Here is a 22,635-nt window from a genome sequence, read left to right as displayed (position 1 = left end):
GGGCTTGGTTGCTCTGCCGCATGTGGGATCTTCCCGGACCGGGGCACGAGCCCACGTCCCCTGCATTGGCAGGCAGATTCTCAACCACTACACCACCAGGGAAGCCCCACCGTGTTCTTTTATTAGTGTTTGCAAACTATTCGGAACTTTATTTAATTTTGTGCCTATAACATTTCAATTCGTTTTAGGGTTTTATTTATTATAAGTGGGTGATCACTTTTGGTAGCTCACAAAAATATATAAGAAGTGCTCTGGTTATGACAGTGCTAGTGATGAGGAAGAAGAAAAGCCAATATGTGAGCAAAAAACTCAACTAAGTCTTTTGAAAGAAACAAAAGGAAACATGCCATTAATTGTGTTACTAAATTTACAAGAACCTACAGGACTTCCCTGGTGGCACAGTGGTTAAGAATCCGCCTGCCAACGCAGGGGACACGGGTTCGAGCCCTGGTCCAGGAAGATCCCACATGCCGCAGAGCCAATAAGCCCATGTGCCACAACTGCTAAGCCCACGTGCCACAACTACTGAAGCTCACGAGCCTAGAGCCCATGCTCTGTCTGCAACAAGAGAAGCCACTGCAACGAGAAGCCCGCGCACTGCAACAAAGAGTAGCCCCTGCTCGCCGCAACTAGAGAAAGCCCACGCTCAGCAACAAAGACCCAATGCAGCCAAAAATAAATAAATAAATTTTTAAAAAAAGAATCTACAGAGAAAATTCTTGTAAAATAAAACAAAATTAGCTTTCTGGAACAAATGTGATAAACATGGTAATAGAAGCCTGTAGTTTACTGCATCTTTATATCTACCTACGTCTATTTTAAAAGTCTATTTTAAAATGTTGACTTTTATACAGAATTACCGACAGTCTCCAAATACACATCACAGTGGTTGGCACATAGTAATGTTCAATGAATATTTACTGCCATTTTACTGTGTAGAAGTATTAGAAGTTAGTGCTACTGGATGTTTACTTTCTTGCTCAGTGATACATATATAATCATTAGAACTAATGCCAGTGAAATCTACAAAGACTAAGTTCATGGTTTTCTTCCCAAATATAACACACAAAAAAGAGGAATTATTGGATAAATGTTACAGGTGTTTAAAAAGTTATAGTTCCTCAAAAGTTAACATAGAATTACTGTATGATCCAACAATTCCATTTCTGGGTATTTATACAAAAGAATTGAAAGCAAGGAATCAAAAAAAATACGTCAGATATATATATATATACCAATGTAGCATTCATTATTCACAATATCCAAAAGATGGAAGCAATCCAATTGTCCATGGACAGATGAATGGATAAACAAAATGTGGTATATTACATACAATGGAATATTATTCAGCCTTAAAAGGAATGAAATTCTGACAGAGGCTACACCATGGATGAACACTGAGGACATTAGTCTATGTGAAATAACCCAGTCACAAAAGGACAAATATTGTATGAGTCCACCTATATGAGGTACTTAGAGTAGTAAAGTTCATAGAGACAGAAGGTAGAATGGTGGTTACCAGGGGTTGGGGAGAAGGAGAAATGGGGAGTTATTGTTTAATGGATGCAGTTTCAATTTGGAAAGATGAAAAAGTTATGGAGATGGATGGTGGTGATAGCTGCACAATGATGTAAATGTACTCAATACCACGGAACCGTATTACTTAAAAATGGTTCAAATGGTGAATTTTATCTTGTATATTTTACCACAACTTAAAAAAACCAAAAAACTAATAATGTAAAATGGTACAACTTTTGGAAAACAATGTAGCAGTTCTTCTAAATATTAAACATAGGGTTACCATGTGGCCAGGAATTCTACTCTTAGGTATATACCCAAGAGAAATGAAAGCAAATGTCTACACAAAAACTTGTACGTGAATGTTTATGGTAATATTATCATAATAGCCAAAAGGAGGAAACAACCAAACTGTCTATTAACTGATTGAATAAATAAGAAAATGTGGTGCAGACATACAATGAAATATTATTCAGCTGTAAAAAGGAATGAAGTACTGATTCATGTTAAAACGTGGATGAACCTTTAAAACATGCTAAGTGATATCCAGAAAAGATGAAAACTCTAATTTGAAAAGATACATGCACCCCAATGTTCATAGCAGCACTATTTACAATAGCCAAGACATGGAAGCAACCTAAATGTCCACCAACAGATGAATGGATAAAGAAGATGTGGTATATAATGGAGAAAAGACAGTCTCTTCAGCAAGTGGTGCTGGGAAAGCTGGACATCCGCATGTAAATCAATGAAGTTAGAACACACCCTCATACCATACAACAAAAATAAACTCAAAATGGCCTAAAGACTTAATAGTCTTTAGACTAATAGACATGACACCATAAAACTCCTAGAAGACAACATAGGCAAAACATTCTCTGACATAAATTGTACCAATGGTTTCTTAGGTCAGTCTCCCAAGACAAAAGAAATAGAAGCAAAAATAAACAAATGGTACCTAATCAAACTTAAAAACTTTTTTCAGCAAAAGAAACCATAAACAAAACGAAAAGACAACCTACGGAATGGCAGAAAATATTTACAAACGATGGGACCAACAAGGGCTTAATTTCCAAAATGTACAAATAGCTCATACAACTCAATATCAAACAAACAACCCAATCAAAAAATAGGCAGAAGGGCTTCCCTGGTGGCACAGTGGTTGAGAGTCCGCCTGCTGATACAGGGCACACAGGTTCGTGCCCCGGTCCGGGAAGATCCCACATGCCGTGGAGTGGCTGGGCCCGTGAGCCATGGCCGCTGAGCCGGCGCGTCCGGAGCCTGTGCTCCGCAACGGGAGAGGCCACAACAGTGAGAGGTCTGCATACCGGGAAAAAAAAAAAAAAAAAAGGGCAGAAACCCTAAACAAACATTTCTCCAAAGAAGACATACAGATGGCCAACAGGCACAAGAAAGGATGCTCCACATCACTAATTATTAGAGAAATGCAAATCAAAACTACAACGAGGTATCACCTCACAATGGTCAGAATGGCCATCATTAAAAAGTCTACAAATAAATGCTGGAGAGGGTGTGGGAAAAAGGGAACACTCCTATACACTGTCGGTGGGAATGTAAACTGGTGTAGCCACTATGGAGAACAGTATGGAAGTTCCTCAAAAACCTAAAAATAGGGCTTTCCTGGTGGCACAGTGGTTGAGAGTCCGCCTGCCGATGCAGGGGACACGGGTTCGTGCCCCGGTCCGGGAGGATCCCACATGCCGTGGAGCGGCTGTCCCTGTGAGCCATGGCCGCTGAGCCTGTGCGTCCGGAGCCTGTGCTCCACGATGGGAGAGACCACAACAGTGAGAGGCCTGCATACCGCAAAAACTAACAAACAAACAAAAACCTAAAAATAGAGTTACCATATGATCCAGCAATCCCATTCCTGGACATATATCCGAAGAAAACTCTAATTTAAAAAGATACATTGACCCCAGTGTTCATAGCAGGACTATTTACAATAGACACAACATGAAAGCAACCTAAATGTCCATCAACAGATGAATGGATAGAGAAGATGTGGTGTATGTATACAATGGAATACTACTCATCCATAAAATAGAATGAAATAATGCCATGTGCAGCAACATGGATGGATCTAGAGATTATCATACTAAGTGAAGTCAGAAAGAGAAAGACATATCATATGATATCAGTTATATGTGGAATCTAAAAAAAAAATGATACAAATGAACTTATTTACAAAACAGCAACAGACTCACAGTCATGGGAAACAAACTCATGGTTACCAAAGGGGAAGAGGCGGGGGAGGGATAAATTGGAAATTTGGGATTAATGGATATACGCTACTGTATATAAAATAAACAACAAGGACCTACTGTATAGCACAGGGAACTATACTCAATATCTTGTAATAACCTATAATGGAAAAGAATCTGAAAAAGAATATATATATATGAGTGTATGTATAACTGAATCGCTTTGCTGTACACCTGAAACACTGTAAATCAACTATGTCAATTAAAAAAAAAATGCTAAGTGAAAGAAACCAGACATAAAAGGTAACATATTGTAAGATTCCATTTATATGACATGTTCAGACAGCAAATCTGTAGAGTTTACAGAGACAGAAAGTGGATTAGTAGTTATTGGGAGCTGGCCAGGGGCAGGAGAAGTGGTTGTTAATGGGGAGAAACAGCTAATGGGCATGGGTTTCTTTTTGAGGTGATGAAAATATTCAAATATTTATTGTGATGATGGCGGTACAATATACTAAATTACTAAAACTTCCAATGAACTAAATATACTAAAAACCACTGAACTGTATACTTTAAAAGAGTGAATTTCATGGTATATGAATTATAGGTCAATAAAGCTGTTTAAAAAAAAAAAGTAGAAGAGAAAAACAACTGGAAGTGTAACTAAAATGAGAGATAGAAGGTGGAAGAAAACGGGAAACCCCACATGAAATGTCTTCCACATGGTACTTGAGAGATACTGACTCAGGTGAGTGCTTTGGCCAGTCAGTTAGGCGGTACCACTGGACCAGAATTGGTTGGTTGTTCTTCAGTAAAAGAGAAAAGAGGAAAAGACAAAGAAAAAGTCAAGTCAGTTAAGGAGGTAGAACAGTTAAAACTGTACTCCCATAGAATCCTGGCATTCCATTATTTCATGTAAAGCAGTAAAAACTGAACATCCACAATGCTTTCCCAATTTTATATAAAATGTTATTTTAATTTGCACTTCTACTCAATTCCCCCCAAATTTTAATTGTATAAAGTTTTTGAGAAACAGTAAAATATGATATTTCTTGTCTGCTAGCAAATGCTATAAAAGATAAACTTTAATGATTTAAGTGGTAAATTAATGTTTTAAGTGCTAAATTAATGTTAGCAGACAATGCTTAAAAATTGTCTGCTTTATTTCTATAGAGATAGGCGTGTATACATGTAGTTATAATTTATGGCACATAAACAGATAATATTTCTAATCAACCTAAACTTAGAAATAACTAAGTATATAATTTTATGCAAAAATCACAGTTCATATAACAAATTTAATAGTATTTCATCATCTTTCTCAGAGAATATCATCACTGCTAGGATTTCTCTCCTCTTATTTAACCACTGCCCTAGAGGTATCTATATTCTCTCAGAATTTCAGAGGCTTCCATAGTGGTTTACACCTCTGGACTCAATAATTCTTATTTATGGGTTATAAAAAAAAGAGGAGCCACAAATATCCTTGACTATGGGTATAATCTCTCCAATATTCTGGGACCAAGTTTCCAACACAAAAAAGATTCTATAAATTTAATACTTAATAATGTAATTGTTATAATCTACTACTATTAGAAATACTATCAGAAAATCTTTTAATAAAATATCCTGTTAAAAAGACACTTCTTTTTCAGATTACCTTGCCTGCTGAATCAGGATAATTAGTCTTGATTTCATATTCCAGCCTGTACTGAATGTAATCCAGATCAGAGTCAGCCTTCTGGAACTAAAGACCAGCAAAAATAATTATTTCATGAACCAAGACGTGTTACTAAACATGATACTGTAACTATTCTTTTTTTCTTTATCTTTTCACATATTTTAATATGACATACACTGATTTTGAAAATATGTAAATAGAAAAGTATACAAAACCTCCACCATCTAGAACATTGGTCCCCAACCTTTTTGACATCAGGGACCGGTTTTGTGGAAGATGATTTTTCCACGGAATGGGGGGGTGGGCGGGGGTGGGGGTAGGGGATGGTTCAGGCTGTAATGCGAGGGATCGGCAGACGAAGCTTCGCTCGCCCACCACGCACCTCCTACTGTGCTCACCTACTGTGCAGCCTGGTTCCTAACAGGGGGTTGGGGACCCCTGATCTAGAATACACATGCTCTATTAAGAACTAGCAATGGGGCTTCCCTGGTGGTGCAGTGGTTGAGAATCTGCCTGCCAATGAAGGGGACACGGGTTCGAGCCCTGGTCTGGGAAGATCCCACATGCCACGGAGCAACTAAGCCCGTGCGCCACAACTACTGAGCCTGCGCGTCTGGAGCCTGTGCTCTGCAACAAGAGAGGCCGCGATAGTGAGAGGCCCGCGCACCGCGATGAAGAGTGGCCCTCGCTCGCCGCAACTGGAGAAAGCCCTCGCACAGAAACGAAGGCCCACCACAGCCAAAAATAAATTAATTAATTAATTAGAAAAAAAAAAAGAAGAACTAGTAATGGCTTCAAGAATTCCCTAAGGTTACTAACACTCTCATCAAGTAGGCAGTTTTTCTACCTCTGGTGGGACATGTGGTTTCAAATTAAAACACTGAACAAATTTATTTTCAGGGATACTCCTGCTGTTAACATAATTTGCAACCCCATTAACTAAAGAACTACAAATATGTGCCACACAGACCAAAATTGGAAGGCTTAAAGAGTCATAAATTACACAAAAAAAGCTATATTAATACAGGAGTAGCAGTCCGAATAACTCCAATTTATTTAACCTGGGTCCTAGCATGGGACTTTGATCTGCAGTAAACTTCTAAGAGAGAAAAAAGCAGAAAACTGCCATAGGCTGTAAAATACGTGTGCGTGTATAGAGAAAAGTTGGGAAGGATATATATCAGGGTGTTAAAAGTGGTTTATTTCTGAATGTGATATAACCTACAAATTATTCTTAATTTGGGGGAATTCTACATCTTTTACAAGATCTTAAAGCATATACTGCCTTGAATTTGTCAGGGAAACAACCACCATCCTTTGAGTTTACTGTGAAAGGCAAAACATGATTTCCTCAGGGAAGGTCTCCTGTTCGTAGCCCACAGCTGAGGAGACTTTCAGACCTTTCTGTCAACTTAAGCTCTGGACTAAAGATTGCTTCTTGAATATTTGGAGGCTTAATGGAAAAAGTATAAACCAACAAAAACTGTTAAAAGTAGTTCTCAGATCTAATGAGAAGCAGTATACAGATATTTTTATTACACAAAAGGTAAACTAAGGGTTCTACTTTGGAAGGTAGAGTGAGGAAGAAAAAATGGTTCTCAGAAGTTAAAATGCTTCTGAAGTCAGAAGCTGTCACTATTGAACAGAATTTCAGAAAGAGATAAACTAAAGCTTCCAACACTAATAATTTCTCTCATCATTGGCCTAAATTTGATTGGAAAACTTTGCAATTAATAAAATTCTATCTTTATAACCAAAAACTTCTAGAGTAGAAATTGAAGAAAAGAGTCAGACTTTGTTTTTAAAAATTTCCCAAGAATCAGTATCTGATTTGCATCTCTAACAGCAAGGAGTTGCTATGAGCCAGAAAAACAAATCTAGACGTTCTCTATTTAAAAAGTGTTTATAATGTTTTCCAAAAATGGAGGCATTTCATTTGTCATATATACTTGTTCTATTAGCTGCCATGATTAAACCTATCAATAATTAGACTTCTTTAAGCATATTAGTAATTACTATATATGTATGTGTGTATATATAAAGAAATTTCTGTTGGCATAATTCCCACATTAAAATATGCTCAAGAATTATCTTTTCCTTTATATAAAAAAGTACACTAACCTGTATGACATGTGGATGGAAAATAGGGGGAGGGGATGGGGTAGAACAAATCAAATTAAACAAAGGCTCTACACACTGAAGACCTGATTTAATTATTGAAGTAGAGCACGATTCTGTAGCTTTATGTATAATTCAAGGCCTTGTATAACATGCTAAAGCATAATTTTAAGTAAAAGTTTTTAAAACTTATTAAAGTTACCACAAAATTCTTAGGATTATGGGATTTCTTGCTCCAGGGTTACCTTAAAATAGAATCTCTATTCTAGGAGCCCTTGTTTATGGAACAGATATTCTTAAGCCTATATGTTTTGTTTTGATTTTTAATTAATTTATTTATTTTTGGCTGTGTTGGGTCTTCATTGCTGCGCGCAGGCTTTCTCTAGTTGCAGTGAGCAGGGGCTACTCTTCGTTGCGGTGAGCGGGCAACTCATTACGGTGGCTTCTCTTGTTGCAGAGCACGGGCTCTAGGCGCACAGGCTTCAGTAGTTGTGCCTCATGGGCTCTAGAGCGCAGGCTCAGTAGTTGTGGCACACGGGCTTAGTTGCTCTGCGTCATGTGGGACCTTCCAGGACCAGGGCTCGAACCTGTGTCCCCTGCATTGGCAGGTGGATTCTTAACCACTCTGCCACCAGGGAAGTCCCAAGCCTATATGATTTTTAACTTGATATTTTAGTTCTGCTTAAATTTATCTAGTATAATCCCACAGTCCATTTAACAATGTCTTCTCTTCAAGAGAGTGGTTTCAGCTATGGACTCACATAATACCTGGGGGTCCACAACGTACTAAAATCACCAAATAGTACCAAAAAGAAGTGGTTCCTTCCATTAAGTAATTTATATTTTAATAAGATACCAGGGGCTTCCCTGGTGATCCAGTGGTTAACACTCTGTGCTCCCAAGTGCAGGGGGCCCATGTTCAATCCCTGGTCAGGGAACTAGATCCCACGTTGCACAACTAAAAGATCCCGCATGCCACAACTAAGATCCTGCGTTCTGCAACTAAGACCCAGCACAGCTAAATAAATAAATAAATATTTTTTTAAAAAAAGATATCAAAGAGTGTGCTTCCAATCAATGGCATGATGGAGCCGGCTAAATTTTTAGGAATTTTTGCAAGCCAATTGTTAAACACAGGCATCATTAAAAATTAAATTATTAAATTTACAACTAAATAAATTATTAAAACCAAATATATACACAAAAACCATAACTTCCTAGTTATTTTACTATATTTTACCCTTATCTATGCTCTTGAGGTCTATCATATCTATACAGTAGAAATATATCACATGCTACTACTGCATGTCTTTCCAACTCCATTTTCAGTGACATCATGCTGATAGCTTAAACTCAGCTAGGGTGAAAATATATACACCAGGGAAATTGGCAAATGCTAAAATTCAGGACTTCCCACTTTCCCACCACAGCTGCACTTATATGTATACCACTGCTTTCAAAAGATTTAAAAAAAAATTTCCATCCCCCCTTTAAGTAATATACCCACACTTCTATTTGGAAAATATTTCAGAGAACAAATAGAATTTTAAACAGATTTTTAAAAAACAGGGGGTACAAGGAATAGGGAGTTATTGTTTAACATGTGGAGTTTCAGTTTGGAAAGATGAAGTTCTGGAGATGGATGGTGGTGATGGTTGCACAATGAGAATGTACTTAATACTGCTGAGTTCTTTACATTTTAAATGGCTAAAATGGTAAATTTTATGTGTATTTAACCACAATTTTAAAACTTTTTTAAAAGAGGAAAAACAGTTTGAGAGTAGAATGTTATCCTTCTTGAAGAACTGAACAGAACATTTTGTGATAAAACCTAGGGGAAGTATTTACTTATTAGCGAAGTCAGTGGGCTGTGGATTAATCAGGGGACAAAAAAGGAAAAAGGGTGCCAATGCAATGTTGAGAAAGAGAAAAACAATGAAGATTCTCTGATCTGAACCCCTCATTTTATAAATGAAGAAACAGTCTAAGTGACTTCCCTCTAGTTCTATTTTCATTACTCTATTTTTATGTAGCTAGACCAAAGTTATACATGACATTAAATTCAATAAGAATCACATAGATGGGGGGAAAATGTAAAGACTTTACCTAATATTAAATTTAAACAGTTATCTTTAAGTTTTAAATCTAATATCTCTGCAGTTAGTCCACTAAAAAATTCTCTCTGAATATAACCTGGTAGTATGGTACAGAAGAAAAGAAAATAAGAGGATTGAGATATGTGGCAGAAGTTCTAGTCCTGGTCTCACTAACCAGCTATATAGCCTCCAGTATCTTCCATCTCTCTGAGTCTCTCCTATTAAATGAGAGAGATGGAAATCTAGTCCCTTTCAACACTAAACTTCTATTATTTCATATACTACAAATAAACCAAAGTTTAATTTGTCAAAATGTTAAAATTAAGGAAAGCGTTTCTTTTTTCTAATATATAAAAATTTGGGGCTTCCCTGGTGGTGCAGTGGTTAAGAATCCGCCTGCCAATGCAGGAGACACGGGTTTGAGCCCTGGTCTGGGAAGATCTCACATACCTCAGAGCAACTAAGCCAGTGCGCCACAACTCCTGAGCCTGCGCTCTAGAGCCCGCGAGCCACAACTACTGAAGCCCGTGTGCCTAGAGCCCGTGCTCTGCAACAAGAGAAGCCACCGCAATGAGAAGCCTGTGCACCGCAACGAAGATTAGCCCCCGCTGGCCGCAGCTAGAGAAAGCCCACGCACAGCAACGAAGACCCAACGCAGCCAAAAATAAATTAAAAAAATTTTTTTTGACCTTTGAGTTTCAGATTTTAATGTATGTATTGAAAACTAGCTTCTACTATTTTTCTTCCTAAACAAAGATGACTGTTGCTTCAGTTTCAGCTGCATCATTTCTGCAACCTGACCATTGTTCTTCCCAAACACCAAAACCCTATAAGCAATATTGCACTACTCAGAAATATTTACACAGCAGAGACAATATCGATAGGGTTCTAGGATCTGGTGATAAACAGGAAAATTTTTAGTTACATGGTAGGATATTTACCGACCAATTATGACAGTCTCCAAAACTCATTAGTGTCTGATTAATGGAACAAAATGATATTGCTAAACTTCATTCACATTGGAAGCCTTATAAACAATGAGGTTGCTGTTTAGTTTTAGCTACCTGTCTCATTTTTAGGCATATTAGAATATTTAAAATAAAACTAGTGAATTTTTTAAAGCCCAAGACATTCATATTTCATATTCACAGTTTTTCTCTAAATCAGTAATAAAAATAAATGAGAAAAGTTTTATATCAATCCTAAGAGTGGTAAATAAAATATGCAATTTAGCTGGGAAAAGTCCATGGAAATCAATGTTAAAACCCCAAAGACCACCAAATTACATTCTGCCAATTGGACATCCTTGGAAGAAGACTGGGATTATAAGGAAAATACTGTACATATGGGAAAAAAATACTTCAGGAAATAATTTAGAGTTTTAGAGAGCATGCCACATATTTCACAAACACAACATTCTGTCATACTAGTTTTTATTATGATAAGCTTAAGGAGTTAGATAAAAGGCACACTGTATGACATACCACTCAAGTATTTGGCAGCAAGGAGAAAAGAACATAATTGCAGTACAGTTTAAAAAAACATTTCCTCTTTACAAAAACCCATAGACTCCTACTGCCACAATAATGCTCCCTTTCAAAAGGACCAGCTCCAAACACATCCTCTTCTGAGAGAGCCTGTCTCAACAACATCAAAACACAGGGAAATGAAGGGGGAAAAGATGGCAGCCTTGCCTATGGTGAGAGGAGTTGGTAGAGGTATGTTCTGGACTCAGTAGCTAGGCTTAGAAATACATTTTCCATAGAAACATTGTTTTAAGGGCAAATTAGGTATCTTAATACTCCTAGATCTAGGTTAGCTGTATTATCAACCAAAGAAACTACTTAAAGCACCCCTTTCCTTACATTACCATCTCTCCAATACAGGTTTAGAAACACCTTTATCTACTCTCATTTTTTTTCATGGCTAAGGTTTACCAAGTCATGTCTTATATTACAATCATTTGTTTGCATGGTAGTGTTACCATTTGATTTCAAGTTTCTTGCTGGCAAGAGCCTTGTCTTTTCACTTCTATATCCCTAGTTTTTCATATGCAGTGAAAAAAGGGAATAGATTAAAGAACATTTATTCATTTGAAAGAACAGCCTGGGAATCCAACCACATTCTAAAGCCTGTTTTAATAAATATTTCAATCTCTTAACAAGTTCAGCACCACCTCTAATGTCTACACAATCACAATTGGTTTTTTGTATATTTCTGCTAGAGAGTTGACTATTATCCACTCTCTTCCAGAGTGAACAAACACATGTCTATGCTTGTCTGAAACAGATAAGCAGCAATATGCACAAGCACCCAGTTACAGACATGTTATTTCAGGCAAAGAATAACATCAAAGCAGAAGAAAGTGTGAAGTTTCAGGTTCATCAGTTCCTAATCTGCAGGCTTGTATGTAACAATTAAGAGAGTAGTACACAGGAGCCTGACTTTATCAGTTAAAGTAGTCTATTTGACTTTTTTTAAGCTTTCAGGATCTTAGGTTATTTATATTAACTGTGCTATGGACACATAATAGACTACAGGGACAGATTTAGATTTTCATAATATATAGAATGAACCTGGTTTAGAAAAAATATACCTACAAAAGAATCTAGAATAGGGACTTCCCTGGTGGCACAGTGGTTAAGAATCCACCTGCCAATGCAGGGGACAAAGGGTTCGATCCCTGGTCCAGGAAGATCCCACATGCTGCAGAGCAACTAAGCCCGTGTGCCACAACTACTGAGCCTGTGCTCTAGAGCCCACGAGCCACAACTACTGAAGCCCGCACACCTACAGCCCTTGCTCCACAACAAGAGAAGTCACCGCCACGAGAAGCCTGCGCACCGCAACGAAGAGTAGTCCCCGCTTGCCACAACTAGAGAAAGCCCACACGCAGCAACAAAGACCCAACGCAGCCAAAACTAAATAAATTAAAAAATAATAATTTTTTAAAAAAGAATTTAGGGGCTTCCCTGGTGGCGCAGTGGGTGAGAATCCGCCTGCCAATGCAGGGGACACGGGTTCGTGCCCCGGTCCGGGAAGATCCCACATGCCGCGGAGCGGCTGGGCCCGTGAGCCATGGCCGCTGAGCCTGCACGTCCGGAGCCTGTGCTCCGCAACGGGAGAGGCCACAACAGTGAGAGGCCCGCGTACCGCAAAAAAAAAAAAAAAAAAAAAAAAAAAATTATTTTTGGCTGCTTTGGGTATTCATCGTTGAGGCTTTGTTGCTGAGCGGGGGGTTCTCTTCATTGCGCTGTGCAGGCTTCTCATAGCAGTGGCTTCTCTTGTTGCAGAGCACGGGCTCTAGGCGTGCGGGCTTCAGTAGTTGTGGCACGCAGGCTCAGTAGTTGTGGCTTGTGGGCTCTAGAGCGCAGGCTCAGTAGTTGTGGCTCATGGGCTTAGTTGCTCCATGGCATATGGGATCTTCCTGGGCCAGGGATCGAACCCGTGTCCCCTGCATTGGCATGTGACCACTGCGCCACCAGGGAAGTCCTCCTTTTCATTATTATTATTTTTTAAAGACTTCTCTGTTATTTATGGTATTCTATGCCTTATAAATAAATAGGGCAATAAAGAGTGTAGAACACAGAAATCAATATATAATTTTATCAGAAGTCATTAAATTTCCCTATATTTTATCCAAAACCTTAACTGGGTGTTTATATGGAAGATTTTTTTTAAATTAAGGAACATAGGTTCATAATTACTACAGAACATGAATATTTACAATAATTTTAAATGTTCAGAATGTAATAAAGGAAAAGTGTGGTGGAGGTTTTCAACTTAATAGCTAGAATTGATTTTACTGGTTCTTCATCTCAACCCCCCTACCCCATCTCAAAACTGTACTGAACAACTTGTGGTTTCCCCCACTTGTGCAACACCTCTGGACTTTCACACACACTGTTTCCTTTGCCTGGAACGTTTTCTGTTTCCTTCACTGGCTAATCCCTACTCATCCTTCCAGTCTCAGATTATTTCTCACCTCTATCAGGAAACCTTCTCCAGGTTAGGTGCCTCTTTCCAATGTGCCCCCCACAACAACTGATATTCACTTATCCCATCATGGCATCTGTCTCAATGTATTTACCCATGTCTCCCAGATAAGTTCCTTAATATCTCTAGCCTCTGGTACCAGCTTGCCCTAGTAACACTTACCAAAAGAAAGTATGAAGTACTATCATCTAAAATTGGAGAAATTAAAGAGGAGAGGAGGAATTAATAAGAACTACTACAACTGTCACATCTCCTAACAAAAATAAATTGTTCTGAAAAGTTAAACTTATTTTACAGTCACTAATCACTACATGAAAATCTTAAGTGAAAACTGAGATTATTTCCTCATTTATAAAATGAGAACAAAAACAATGAATTAAAGAATCAACAAATGACTTATTTAGGACTTCCCTGGTGGTGCAGTGGTGAAGAATCCGCAGCAACTAAGCCCGTGTGCCACAACTACTGAAGCCCGTGCCCCTAGAGCCCGTGCTCCACAACAAGAGAAGCCACTGCAATGAGAAGCCCGTGCACCACAACGAAGAGTAGCCCCAGCTCGCTGCAACTAGAGAACGCCCGCATGCAGCAAGGAAGACCCAACACAGCCAAAAATAAATTAATTAATTTTTTTAAAAAATCACACTAAGCAGGTTATAAAAAAAAAAATAAGGGCTTCCCTGGTGGTGCACAAGTTGAGAGTCCGCCTGCCGATGCAGGGAACACGGATTCATGCCCCGGTCCGGGAAGATCCCACATGCCGCGGAGCGGCTGGCCCGTGAGCCATGGCCGCTGAGCCTGCACGTCTGGAGCCTGTGCTCCGCAACGGGAGAGGCCACAAAAGTGAGAGGCCCGCGTACCACAAAAAAAAAAAAAAAAAAACCCATAAACTGAAAACTGCAAAACACCGTTGTGAGAAATTTTAAAAGACCTAATTAATGGAGAGAGAATGTTCATGTATCAGAAGGCTCAATATTGTTGAGATAGTGATTCTCCCCAAATTGTTCTTTAGATTCAACATAATCCCAACCAAAATCCCAGTACGCTTCTTTTTTAATATAGAAATTGACAGAAAAATTATTTGGAAATGCAAATTAATTTTAAAGTTTTAGAAAACAAGAGCAATGGGTGAAGCCTTATACTAGATGATTTCAAGGCTTCCTAACAAAAATTAACTCAAAATGGACTGAGATCTACATGTAAAAACTAAAACTATAAATCTTCCAGAAGAAAACATTTGTGACCTCGAGTTAAGCAAAGAATCCTTAGATAGAACACAGAAGGCATAAACCATAGAAGAATAAAATGTATAAACTGGACTCCATCAAAAAATTTTAAGGGAGAAGGCAAATAGATAAAATTAAAGGATTCATAATAAAAAGACAGACAACTCAATTTGAAAATAGGCAAAAGATTTTAACAGATATTCACTAAAGAAGATATACCAACTTCAAATAAGCACATGAAAAGATGTTCAACACCATTAGCCATTAAGGAAATGCAAATTGAAACTATAATGAGATACCACTACATACCTACTAGAATGGCTAAAATGAAGACTGACAATAGTACCAAGTATTGGTGAGGACTTGGTGAAAGTGGAACCCTAATACAGAGCTTTGAAAAAAATTTTAGCAGTTTCTTTTAAGATCAATCATACTTTTGTCATGCTGCCCAAGAGAAATGAAAACATTATGTCCACATAAAGACTTGTATTATAATGTTTAGAACAACTATTCATAATAGGCAAAATCTGGAAATAACGTCTATAATCTGGTGAACAGATAAACAATTTGTGATATTCTAGACAACGGAATACTACTCATCAATAAAAATGGTCCAACTCCTAATACATGCAACAACATGGGTGAATCTTAAAAGCATTATGCTAAGTGCAAGAAGCCAGACACGAAAGACTAGAAGGTTTGTGTATATGATTTCATTTTTATGAACTTCTAGGAAAGGCAAAACTAGAGGTCTGTGGTTGCCAGGGAGTTTGGGAGGTTTACTGCAAAGGGTCATAAGGGAACTTTTTATGGTAAGGGAAATGTTCTGTATCATGACTGGTGGTGGTGGTTACATGACTTACACATTTATCAAAACTCATGAAATTGTACAACTAAAATTGTTGAGTTTTACTCTATGCAAATTATATCTCAAACTGATTACAAAAAAACAAGTGATGGAATCACATTTTATTATATCTCATAATTACAAAAAGAACATTAAGACATGCATTCTAAAGTTTTAAACTCAAGTATTTACTATACAATACACAAAATTAACACCAATTAAGATTTGAGGCAGGTTACCACAGGAAATATACAGCAAAGATTGTATTCATCACATACTAATTCATCTTCAAACTCATTTAAAGAAAACCTGAGATTTGTCACAACCTATCCAAATCTGTAACAGAAAGAAGCAAATGACAAAGTACTACTTGTTTAGACAAGCCATAACAACTTTAGCTATAAAACGTATCCTCTCAATGTGTTTCATAATGCATTACAGTAGTGAATTTTTAATTAGTTGAAAACATTTGTTTTTCAAATTATAACTTTCTAAAGCATACACTTTGTAATAAAATTATATAGTTTTCAGCAACAAAGATTGTGGTAAATTACTCACAGACACTGAAGAAAGATGTAAGGCAAGAACCAAAATTCTGGTGTACATTCTGCTTTCAGATGCTTTGACAATACTATTGCACTGCTAGCTGTAAAGTACAGTAGTGCAATAAAGTCAGAGCATTCGTTAGCAGTAATAGGTAGGAAAGACACAAGAGCATCTTGCATCAGTTGAAGCTTCAGTGTGAAAAGAATACAAAGAAGGTTGCCTCTTTGGACAGAAGACATCCAAAACCTAAGAACATTTATATCAATGTTAAAAAAAAGAAGACTAGGATTTAAATATCAAAGTGGTATTGTTTTTGACGACTAACCTATGATTAATATGCAAACTGAAAACATGCATAGATGTAGAAAGGAATTTTGTAAATATGTTATAAGCTGTATAAGTTATTCACATGGGTATTGTTAATACCTCAGGACTGGTATTAACAAAACAGTTTATAATTACTACTTAAGGCAAAGTTGTGAAAATATTTCTGTTCTGCTGAGATGTGTTGGTTAGCTCCTCCATAGCAATTGACTGATTAACTGCCATATAAAATTAGCCTTTTGAGTAAGATTACCAAAGAAAATAAATGAAAAGTGAAACAGTATTTCCCAATTTCTATAAACCCTATCTCTCTCGAATCTAAACTACAATGTAAAAAGCACTTACCATCTTATCTCAAGAGTTCACAGGCTTCCAGGGAATCCATGTGTTGTAAACAGGATACCAATAGCTCTACTTAACTGAATGCTATGAAAGGGGATTTTAAAATTTCAGATAACCCCCTAAAACATCTTAAATGTAAGAGAAAACATCTCCATTTCCTTCAAGCACAGACAAATCAAAGAGAAAATAATAATGGGAGGAGGAGATGGCTCTGAGATTTAAGAGGTTTCCTTGGATTCAAGTCAATTAACACTCTAACCTTTTAACTGGTAAGAAACCATTGTGAAGTCAGATGTCAACACAGAAATTGAAATAGTATCATAGTATCACATTGCACTACCTTTTGTGTACAATCTCTAGCTGTATCACAAAAGAAAGACACTAGACAAATACCACTCAATCAATAAGTGAAGGGAAAAAAGCTATAGAACAAAGATTACCCTACAATGAGTTTATTCCTCCATTAATAATGTTGACTGATGCAAAAACACTTTCCATTATTTTCACCAACCTTCCTTTAAATGATCCAGTTCAGCTACTTGGTTGGATTGAGCCTACTAAGAAATGAACTCAAATTCAGGACAGCTGGAACATGAGTGTCTTGAACTCAAATCCTAGGCCACATAACTCAGATATTAGAATATTTCAACTCTGCTAGCCAAGGATCAGGTTTTAAAAACAAGTATTTAAAAACAAATGTTTAAAATATCATACATTAATGCATATATGTAGAATCGAGAAAAGTGGTACAGATGAACATGTTTGCAAGGCAGAAATAGAGACACATGTAGAGAACAAACATATGGACACCAAGGGGGGAAATGGGGGGTGGAATGAATTGGCAGATTGGGATTGACATATATACACTAATATGTATAAAACAGATAAGTAATGAGAAAAAAATAAAACAAAATAAAATTTAAAAAAACCAAATGTTTAATTTTCTGAATCAGGGGTTAAAACTAGAAGAAAATATAAAAATTTTAAACTTAAGAGGATCAGGATATTTGTCTGGTATCTTAAAAAATTAAGATAAGTACATTCTTTTCAAAGTTAGATAATAGGTATTCTATTTCACTTACTAAATATTCAACATTGGTTCCTCAACAAATCCTTTATTCAATAGTATAAAACCAAAAATCAGAGGATTGTACAGGAAATCATTTACCTTTGGAATCTTAGAAAATAAACCAGTTCACAGATAAAACATTTTTTTCTAAAAGCACATGGCAAATCTAAAGGTGAGATGTATGGTTTTATACTACCCAACCAGTACAAAGCAGTAATAATAAAAGTGTAATTGTTCAAATACAATTTTTAAACCCTAATAATTATGGAAACAAATAATTGGAACAGGAAAAAAAAAGTTATGACTAAGTTAGTTAAAAGGAATTTAAGAAGAAAGACCTGTTTTCTTCTCTTCCTCTCATAAAAAAAGTTTTTAAAAACTACCCCATCATTCAAACACCTAAAAGTTCAAGTCTGGCTACCTCATAATTTTCTAAAACCTACTTTTTTTTCAAGATGTACACGTAATTACTTTCCCTTTAAAATAAAATGTGTTCAATCTTAAACATGTCCTGTGAGACTATTGACTCTAATGCAAACTTCAGAAGAGGCTTCATTGGTACCTCAAAATTAAAAGCCAACGTGAGAGGGAAAAAAAAAAAACTGTTAAAAGCAGAATTAGTATCATTTAGCATCTTACAATTAGGCAGAAATAGCCATCTGGAGGGAGGAATTCATAATGGAGGAGATGGGCAAGACAATGTTAATATCTGTGCCTGTTGGTAGAATCAAATTACAATACTTAATACTGTTTTTTTGTTTTTTTCTTTTTTGAAAGACAGTTAATGATAAGAATAACAAAACTTTGAACTAAAAGTTCATTATTTAGGGTTTGGAAAGCTGCAGAAAATTCTTCCTTCTTTGCTGCCATTTCTCACCTTCCCAATTCCCTCACACACACCCCCACAAAGAAAATCAAAATTCAAAACGTTAGAAGCAAATGAAAGTCAATTTTGTATATGAGAGCCACTACAATTCATTAATACATCAGAAATAAACAGTAATAAGATATATCAAGGTCTCGCATTTTCTGAGGGTGAGGATCTTCCAAGATCAGTACACGTTGCAGATATTATAGAGACCCGAGTAACGCCAAGGAGAGAAGAGGAGCGGACTGTGATGGAGATTTTGGCTTTTTAACTTAATCTTGTTATTTTTCTTTAACTAAAAAACGGACAGGAGTTCAATGATGGGTGCGTCCTCCAACTTCCCCATTTTAAAGGAAGCCAGCCCAATCCAAACACTCGTAACGCCTTGGGGGTAAAGGGACTGAAGATAAAACAAGGGAACTAAGAAAAAAGCGCGGGCGATCAAGCCGGTAGTCTAGGGATGGGAGGGAGAGAATAAAGAGGACTAGTGAGGGAAGAATCCAAAGAAAAAACTAGGACGGCCCTCCAGTTTGGCGCCCTCGAGCAGGCCAAGCAGCCGCGGGAGTCCTTCCCAATTATTCGCCCCCGCCCCCTACTTTCACAATGAATGAAACTAGGCAACTCCAGAGCTGCGGAGCCTCCCACGTCCCAGGTCCCGCCCGCGCTCCAAGAAAAGAAGCTCGTGGTTGAGATTCCCAAGGCTCACACCTCTCCCCCACCGAAGGGCCAAACTGGTCTAGGGGCTTCCTTGGCCGCTAGGAAGTTGTGCACGCAACTCTCGCATCCTTTCTCAGCCTGCCCTGGGCTGAATATGAACGCTTCAGCCCTAAAGGGATTTCTCTCCCCCACTCTGTTTATTCCCCACCCTCCATCCCCTTTTCTCGGACTGTGAACAACCTCTCCTCTTCTTGGGGCGTTTAGAGTCAGGTCTTTTTGGTGGAAATACACAGAACGCTGTTTGCACCAGCCACAGTTCCTTGAGAGGCGGAAAGGTGAGAGCAAGGAACAAGGAATTCCAAAGGCCCCGGACCCCCAGCATCTCCCGCCATTTCCCTTACGAGTTTCCCGGATGTAACCCCTTCCCCCCGCGGCGGTTAAGAGACCAGGCGGCGGCGACTCCCTTTGGTGCAGGAGGAGGAGCTCGAGTCTAGTCCAGCCTCCTCCGCCCAGGGTTTCCGGCGACTCCAAATTGCGTTCCACTTTGGAGGCCATCGGGGAAGAATAAACTACCCAGTAGATCTCCTTCATTTTACACTCACCATCAGTTCCAGCTTATCGACCTCCGCCTCCATGTTGAATAGTTGACATTCCTCAGACCGCGGCGGCGCTTAAGCCGCAAACCGTACTAGCACTGAGGGTCCCTATTGGACAGCTGTCATTCAACGTCTCGCGCTCATTGGTTCCTCCTCTTCACCGGCGCCCGCCCATTGGCGACTGGGAAACGCCCCTCCGCATGAAACACCTTTTCCTGTTGGGCAAGGACACAAAACGCCGCAGGAGGATTGGCTCCTGTACCCTTTTTTTTTTCCATTGGCTGCACCCTCATCTCTACTTTCAATTTAACAGTTAGAGTTCAGCAGAGAAGAGCTTGCGATTGGTGCAATCGGAAGAAGAGCCAACCAATTACACAAAAGCTTCCAGAAACAGCAAAGGGGACGTGACACACCTTTCCTCTCCAGCTTCCCCTCCACTTCGTTCCCGCCTTCCCCCATATTCATACAAGAAGCGCCTCAGCTCTGATTGGCCGGAGTGTGGTTTACCTCAGCCAATCACAAGCCAGGCTGTGATCCTACCCTACACGCAGAGCGAATTGTGGAAAGACCAAGGCTATGATTGGTCCCTACACGATAAGGTTTTAATTTTGAATTTTTCTTTATGGCGAGGGAGAGGCCACTGCCGGGACTCCATCGAATCCCTGGACTCTTAGCCTAGTAAGTGCAGGGGTATCTTCCTACGTTATCTGGGCTCGCATCTTCCGTAGCTGGGCCTGTTGCTGCTTGTGTTCTTACGGTTTACAGAGGTGGGAAGTTTCGCTGGGCTCGGAGGGGAGACGGATCGGAAAAGAGGAGGTTTAAGGCTGGGTAAGAAGTGCTCCTCCTGGCTCCACTCTAATCATACTTATATTGAATTAACGCTCTTCAAAAATATGTTTTGGAGCAAACAGTCCTTTTTTTTTTTTTTTTTTGCACAGTCCTTTACATATTTGCTGCTCCAAACGTGGTTCGCGGGCCAACAGCATCTGCATCACTTGGCTGCTTGTTTAAAATGCAGATTATCTGGCTCCACCCAGACCTGCTGAATCAGAATATGCATTTAACAAGACCTCCCTCCCCCGCCCCGTGATTCTTATGCACTTTAAGTTTGAGAACATACATTTTTTGATAGGGAGTAGTGCTATGTTCCTTAATATAGTCTTAATATCGTCCGACTTTCTGTGAGGTATCAGTTTAAAAAGTGTGTCCTGTTTTCTATGTGCCTAGTACTGTGCTGGACTAAACTTTAGGGAACCTCAATCTCCAGAGAAACAAGACAGGAGCTAACAAAGCAATGCTGCACAACATAAAATGTAATTTAGATATAAGCAAGTACCAGCAATAGCCCTATGGATGTTCAAGAGGAATCAATTGAACTGGTAATGGAAAGTGATTAATTGACAGAAAGCTGTTTGTGGGAGTGTAAACACATTTTTTCCATAAAAATGTGTTTTAGGACAATATTAAAGAAATGCAATTGTTTTTAAACCGAACAAAGGGCTCGTGTGCCCGCAGTGCAGAAAGCCAAACTGACAGCGGGAGTTTGCAACAAAGATTTTATTGCAGGGAGCCAGGTGAGGAAGTGGGAGACAAGTCACTGAGTTAGGGGTTTTTAAAGGGGAAGAACAAAGGAGCTGAGGTTAATCATTTTAGTCATCTGCGGTCTACCGGTCTACCGTGTCTTTAGTCCAATGGATCTGTGTCAACATAATCTATAAAGGTCATCTTACCCTGGAAGATAATTAAGAACAGCAGATAAACAGTGATGTTTATCTGAAAGTTGTGCCTTAAGGCACCTGACTTTCTTTACTTATTGTTGATTAGGCAAACGTGATCCAACAGGTATGGGCTAGGCCAAAAGGGAACAAAAGAGGAAGGAGAAAAAGAACAAAATCCCGGGCAGTAGTTTTCATTATAAATTAGACATAGGACTTGGTTTCAATTTCTGTTGCTGCCACAGCTTTGTAAGTACCCCCTGACCAAAAGCATTTTTTTTGTATCACAGGGTGGAGAAACAGCAGTGCCAGCTCATTCAGAGGAGTGTAATTCTTACTCTATTATTTATTGCATCTTCCTACTGGAAATAGTTTTGGACCCATCCTTTAATCATATGAAGGTGCAGTATGATTTGAAGAATTAAAAATCTCCCTCACCAAGAGATTTTCCAGAATTGTATTAAAGCATATTCCTTAATCAAAATAGAGAACACTTGATATTCTTTCATTCATTTATTGAATGAAATGGTATTTAATGCCAGCTATACTCTAGGTCCTGGGGAAACAGAGATGAATAAAATTTATCCTACCCTTGAAAAGCTCAAATCCAGTGGGGTGACAAATATGCAAACAAAAATTACAATGCAATATAATAAATGTCACAATAAGGGTGTGTATAAAGTGCTATAGAAGCACAAAAGAGATGACCTATCAGCCAGTAAACATTGCATAAAGACAGAGACTATGTTGTATCCTAGCACCTACCATAGTACCTGGAGGATTATAAGCACTCAACAGAAAGACAGAGACCTCCCTG

At 38.4% G+C, this 22,635-nt stretch overlaps 1 protein-coding gene across 1 annotated transcript in view; it reads right to left on the bottom strand.

Annotated features, from left to right (window-relative positions):
- The window catches only part of LOC131746450 (spindle and kinetochore-associated protein 2-like), a 30,431-nt gene extending 10,241 nt beyond the window's left edge, over positions 1 to 20,190 (bottom strand). The window contains exon 1 of the mRNA XM_059047806.2: positions 20,110 to 20,190. Coding sequence (XP_058903789.1) covers positions 20,110 to 20,142 — 33 coding nt within the window. The 5' untranslated portion in view covers positions 20,143 to 20,190. The remainder of the gene's footprint in view (positions 1 to 20,109) is intronic.
- Between the last annotated feature and the right edge of the window lie 2,445 nt (positions 20,191 to 22,635).

The sequence above is a fragment of the Kogia breviceps genome, chromosome 19 (assembly GCF_026419965.1).
Source record: "Kogia breviceps isolate mKogBre1 chromosome 19, mKogBre1 haplotype 1, whole genome shotgun sequence".
Lineage (NCBI taxonomy): Eukaryota > Metazoa > Chordata > Mammalia > Artiodactyla > Physeteridae > Kogia > Kogia breviceps.
Note: the sequence above shows the minus strand (reverse complement) of the source record. Positions and strands in the feature narration are given on the sequence as shown.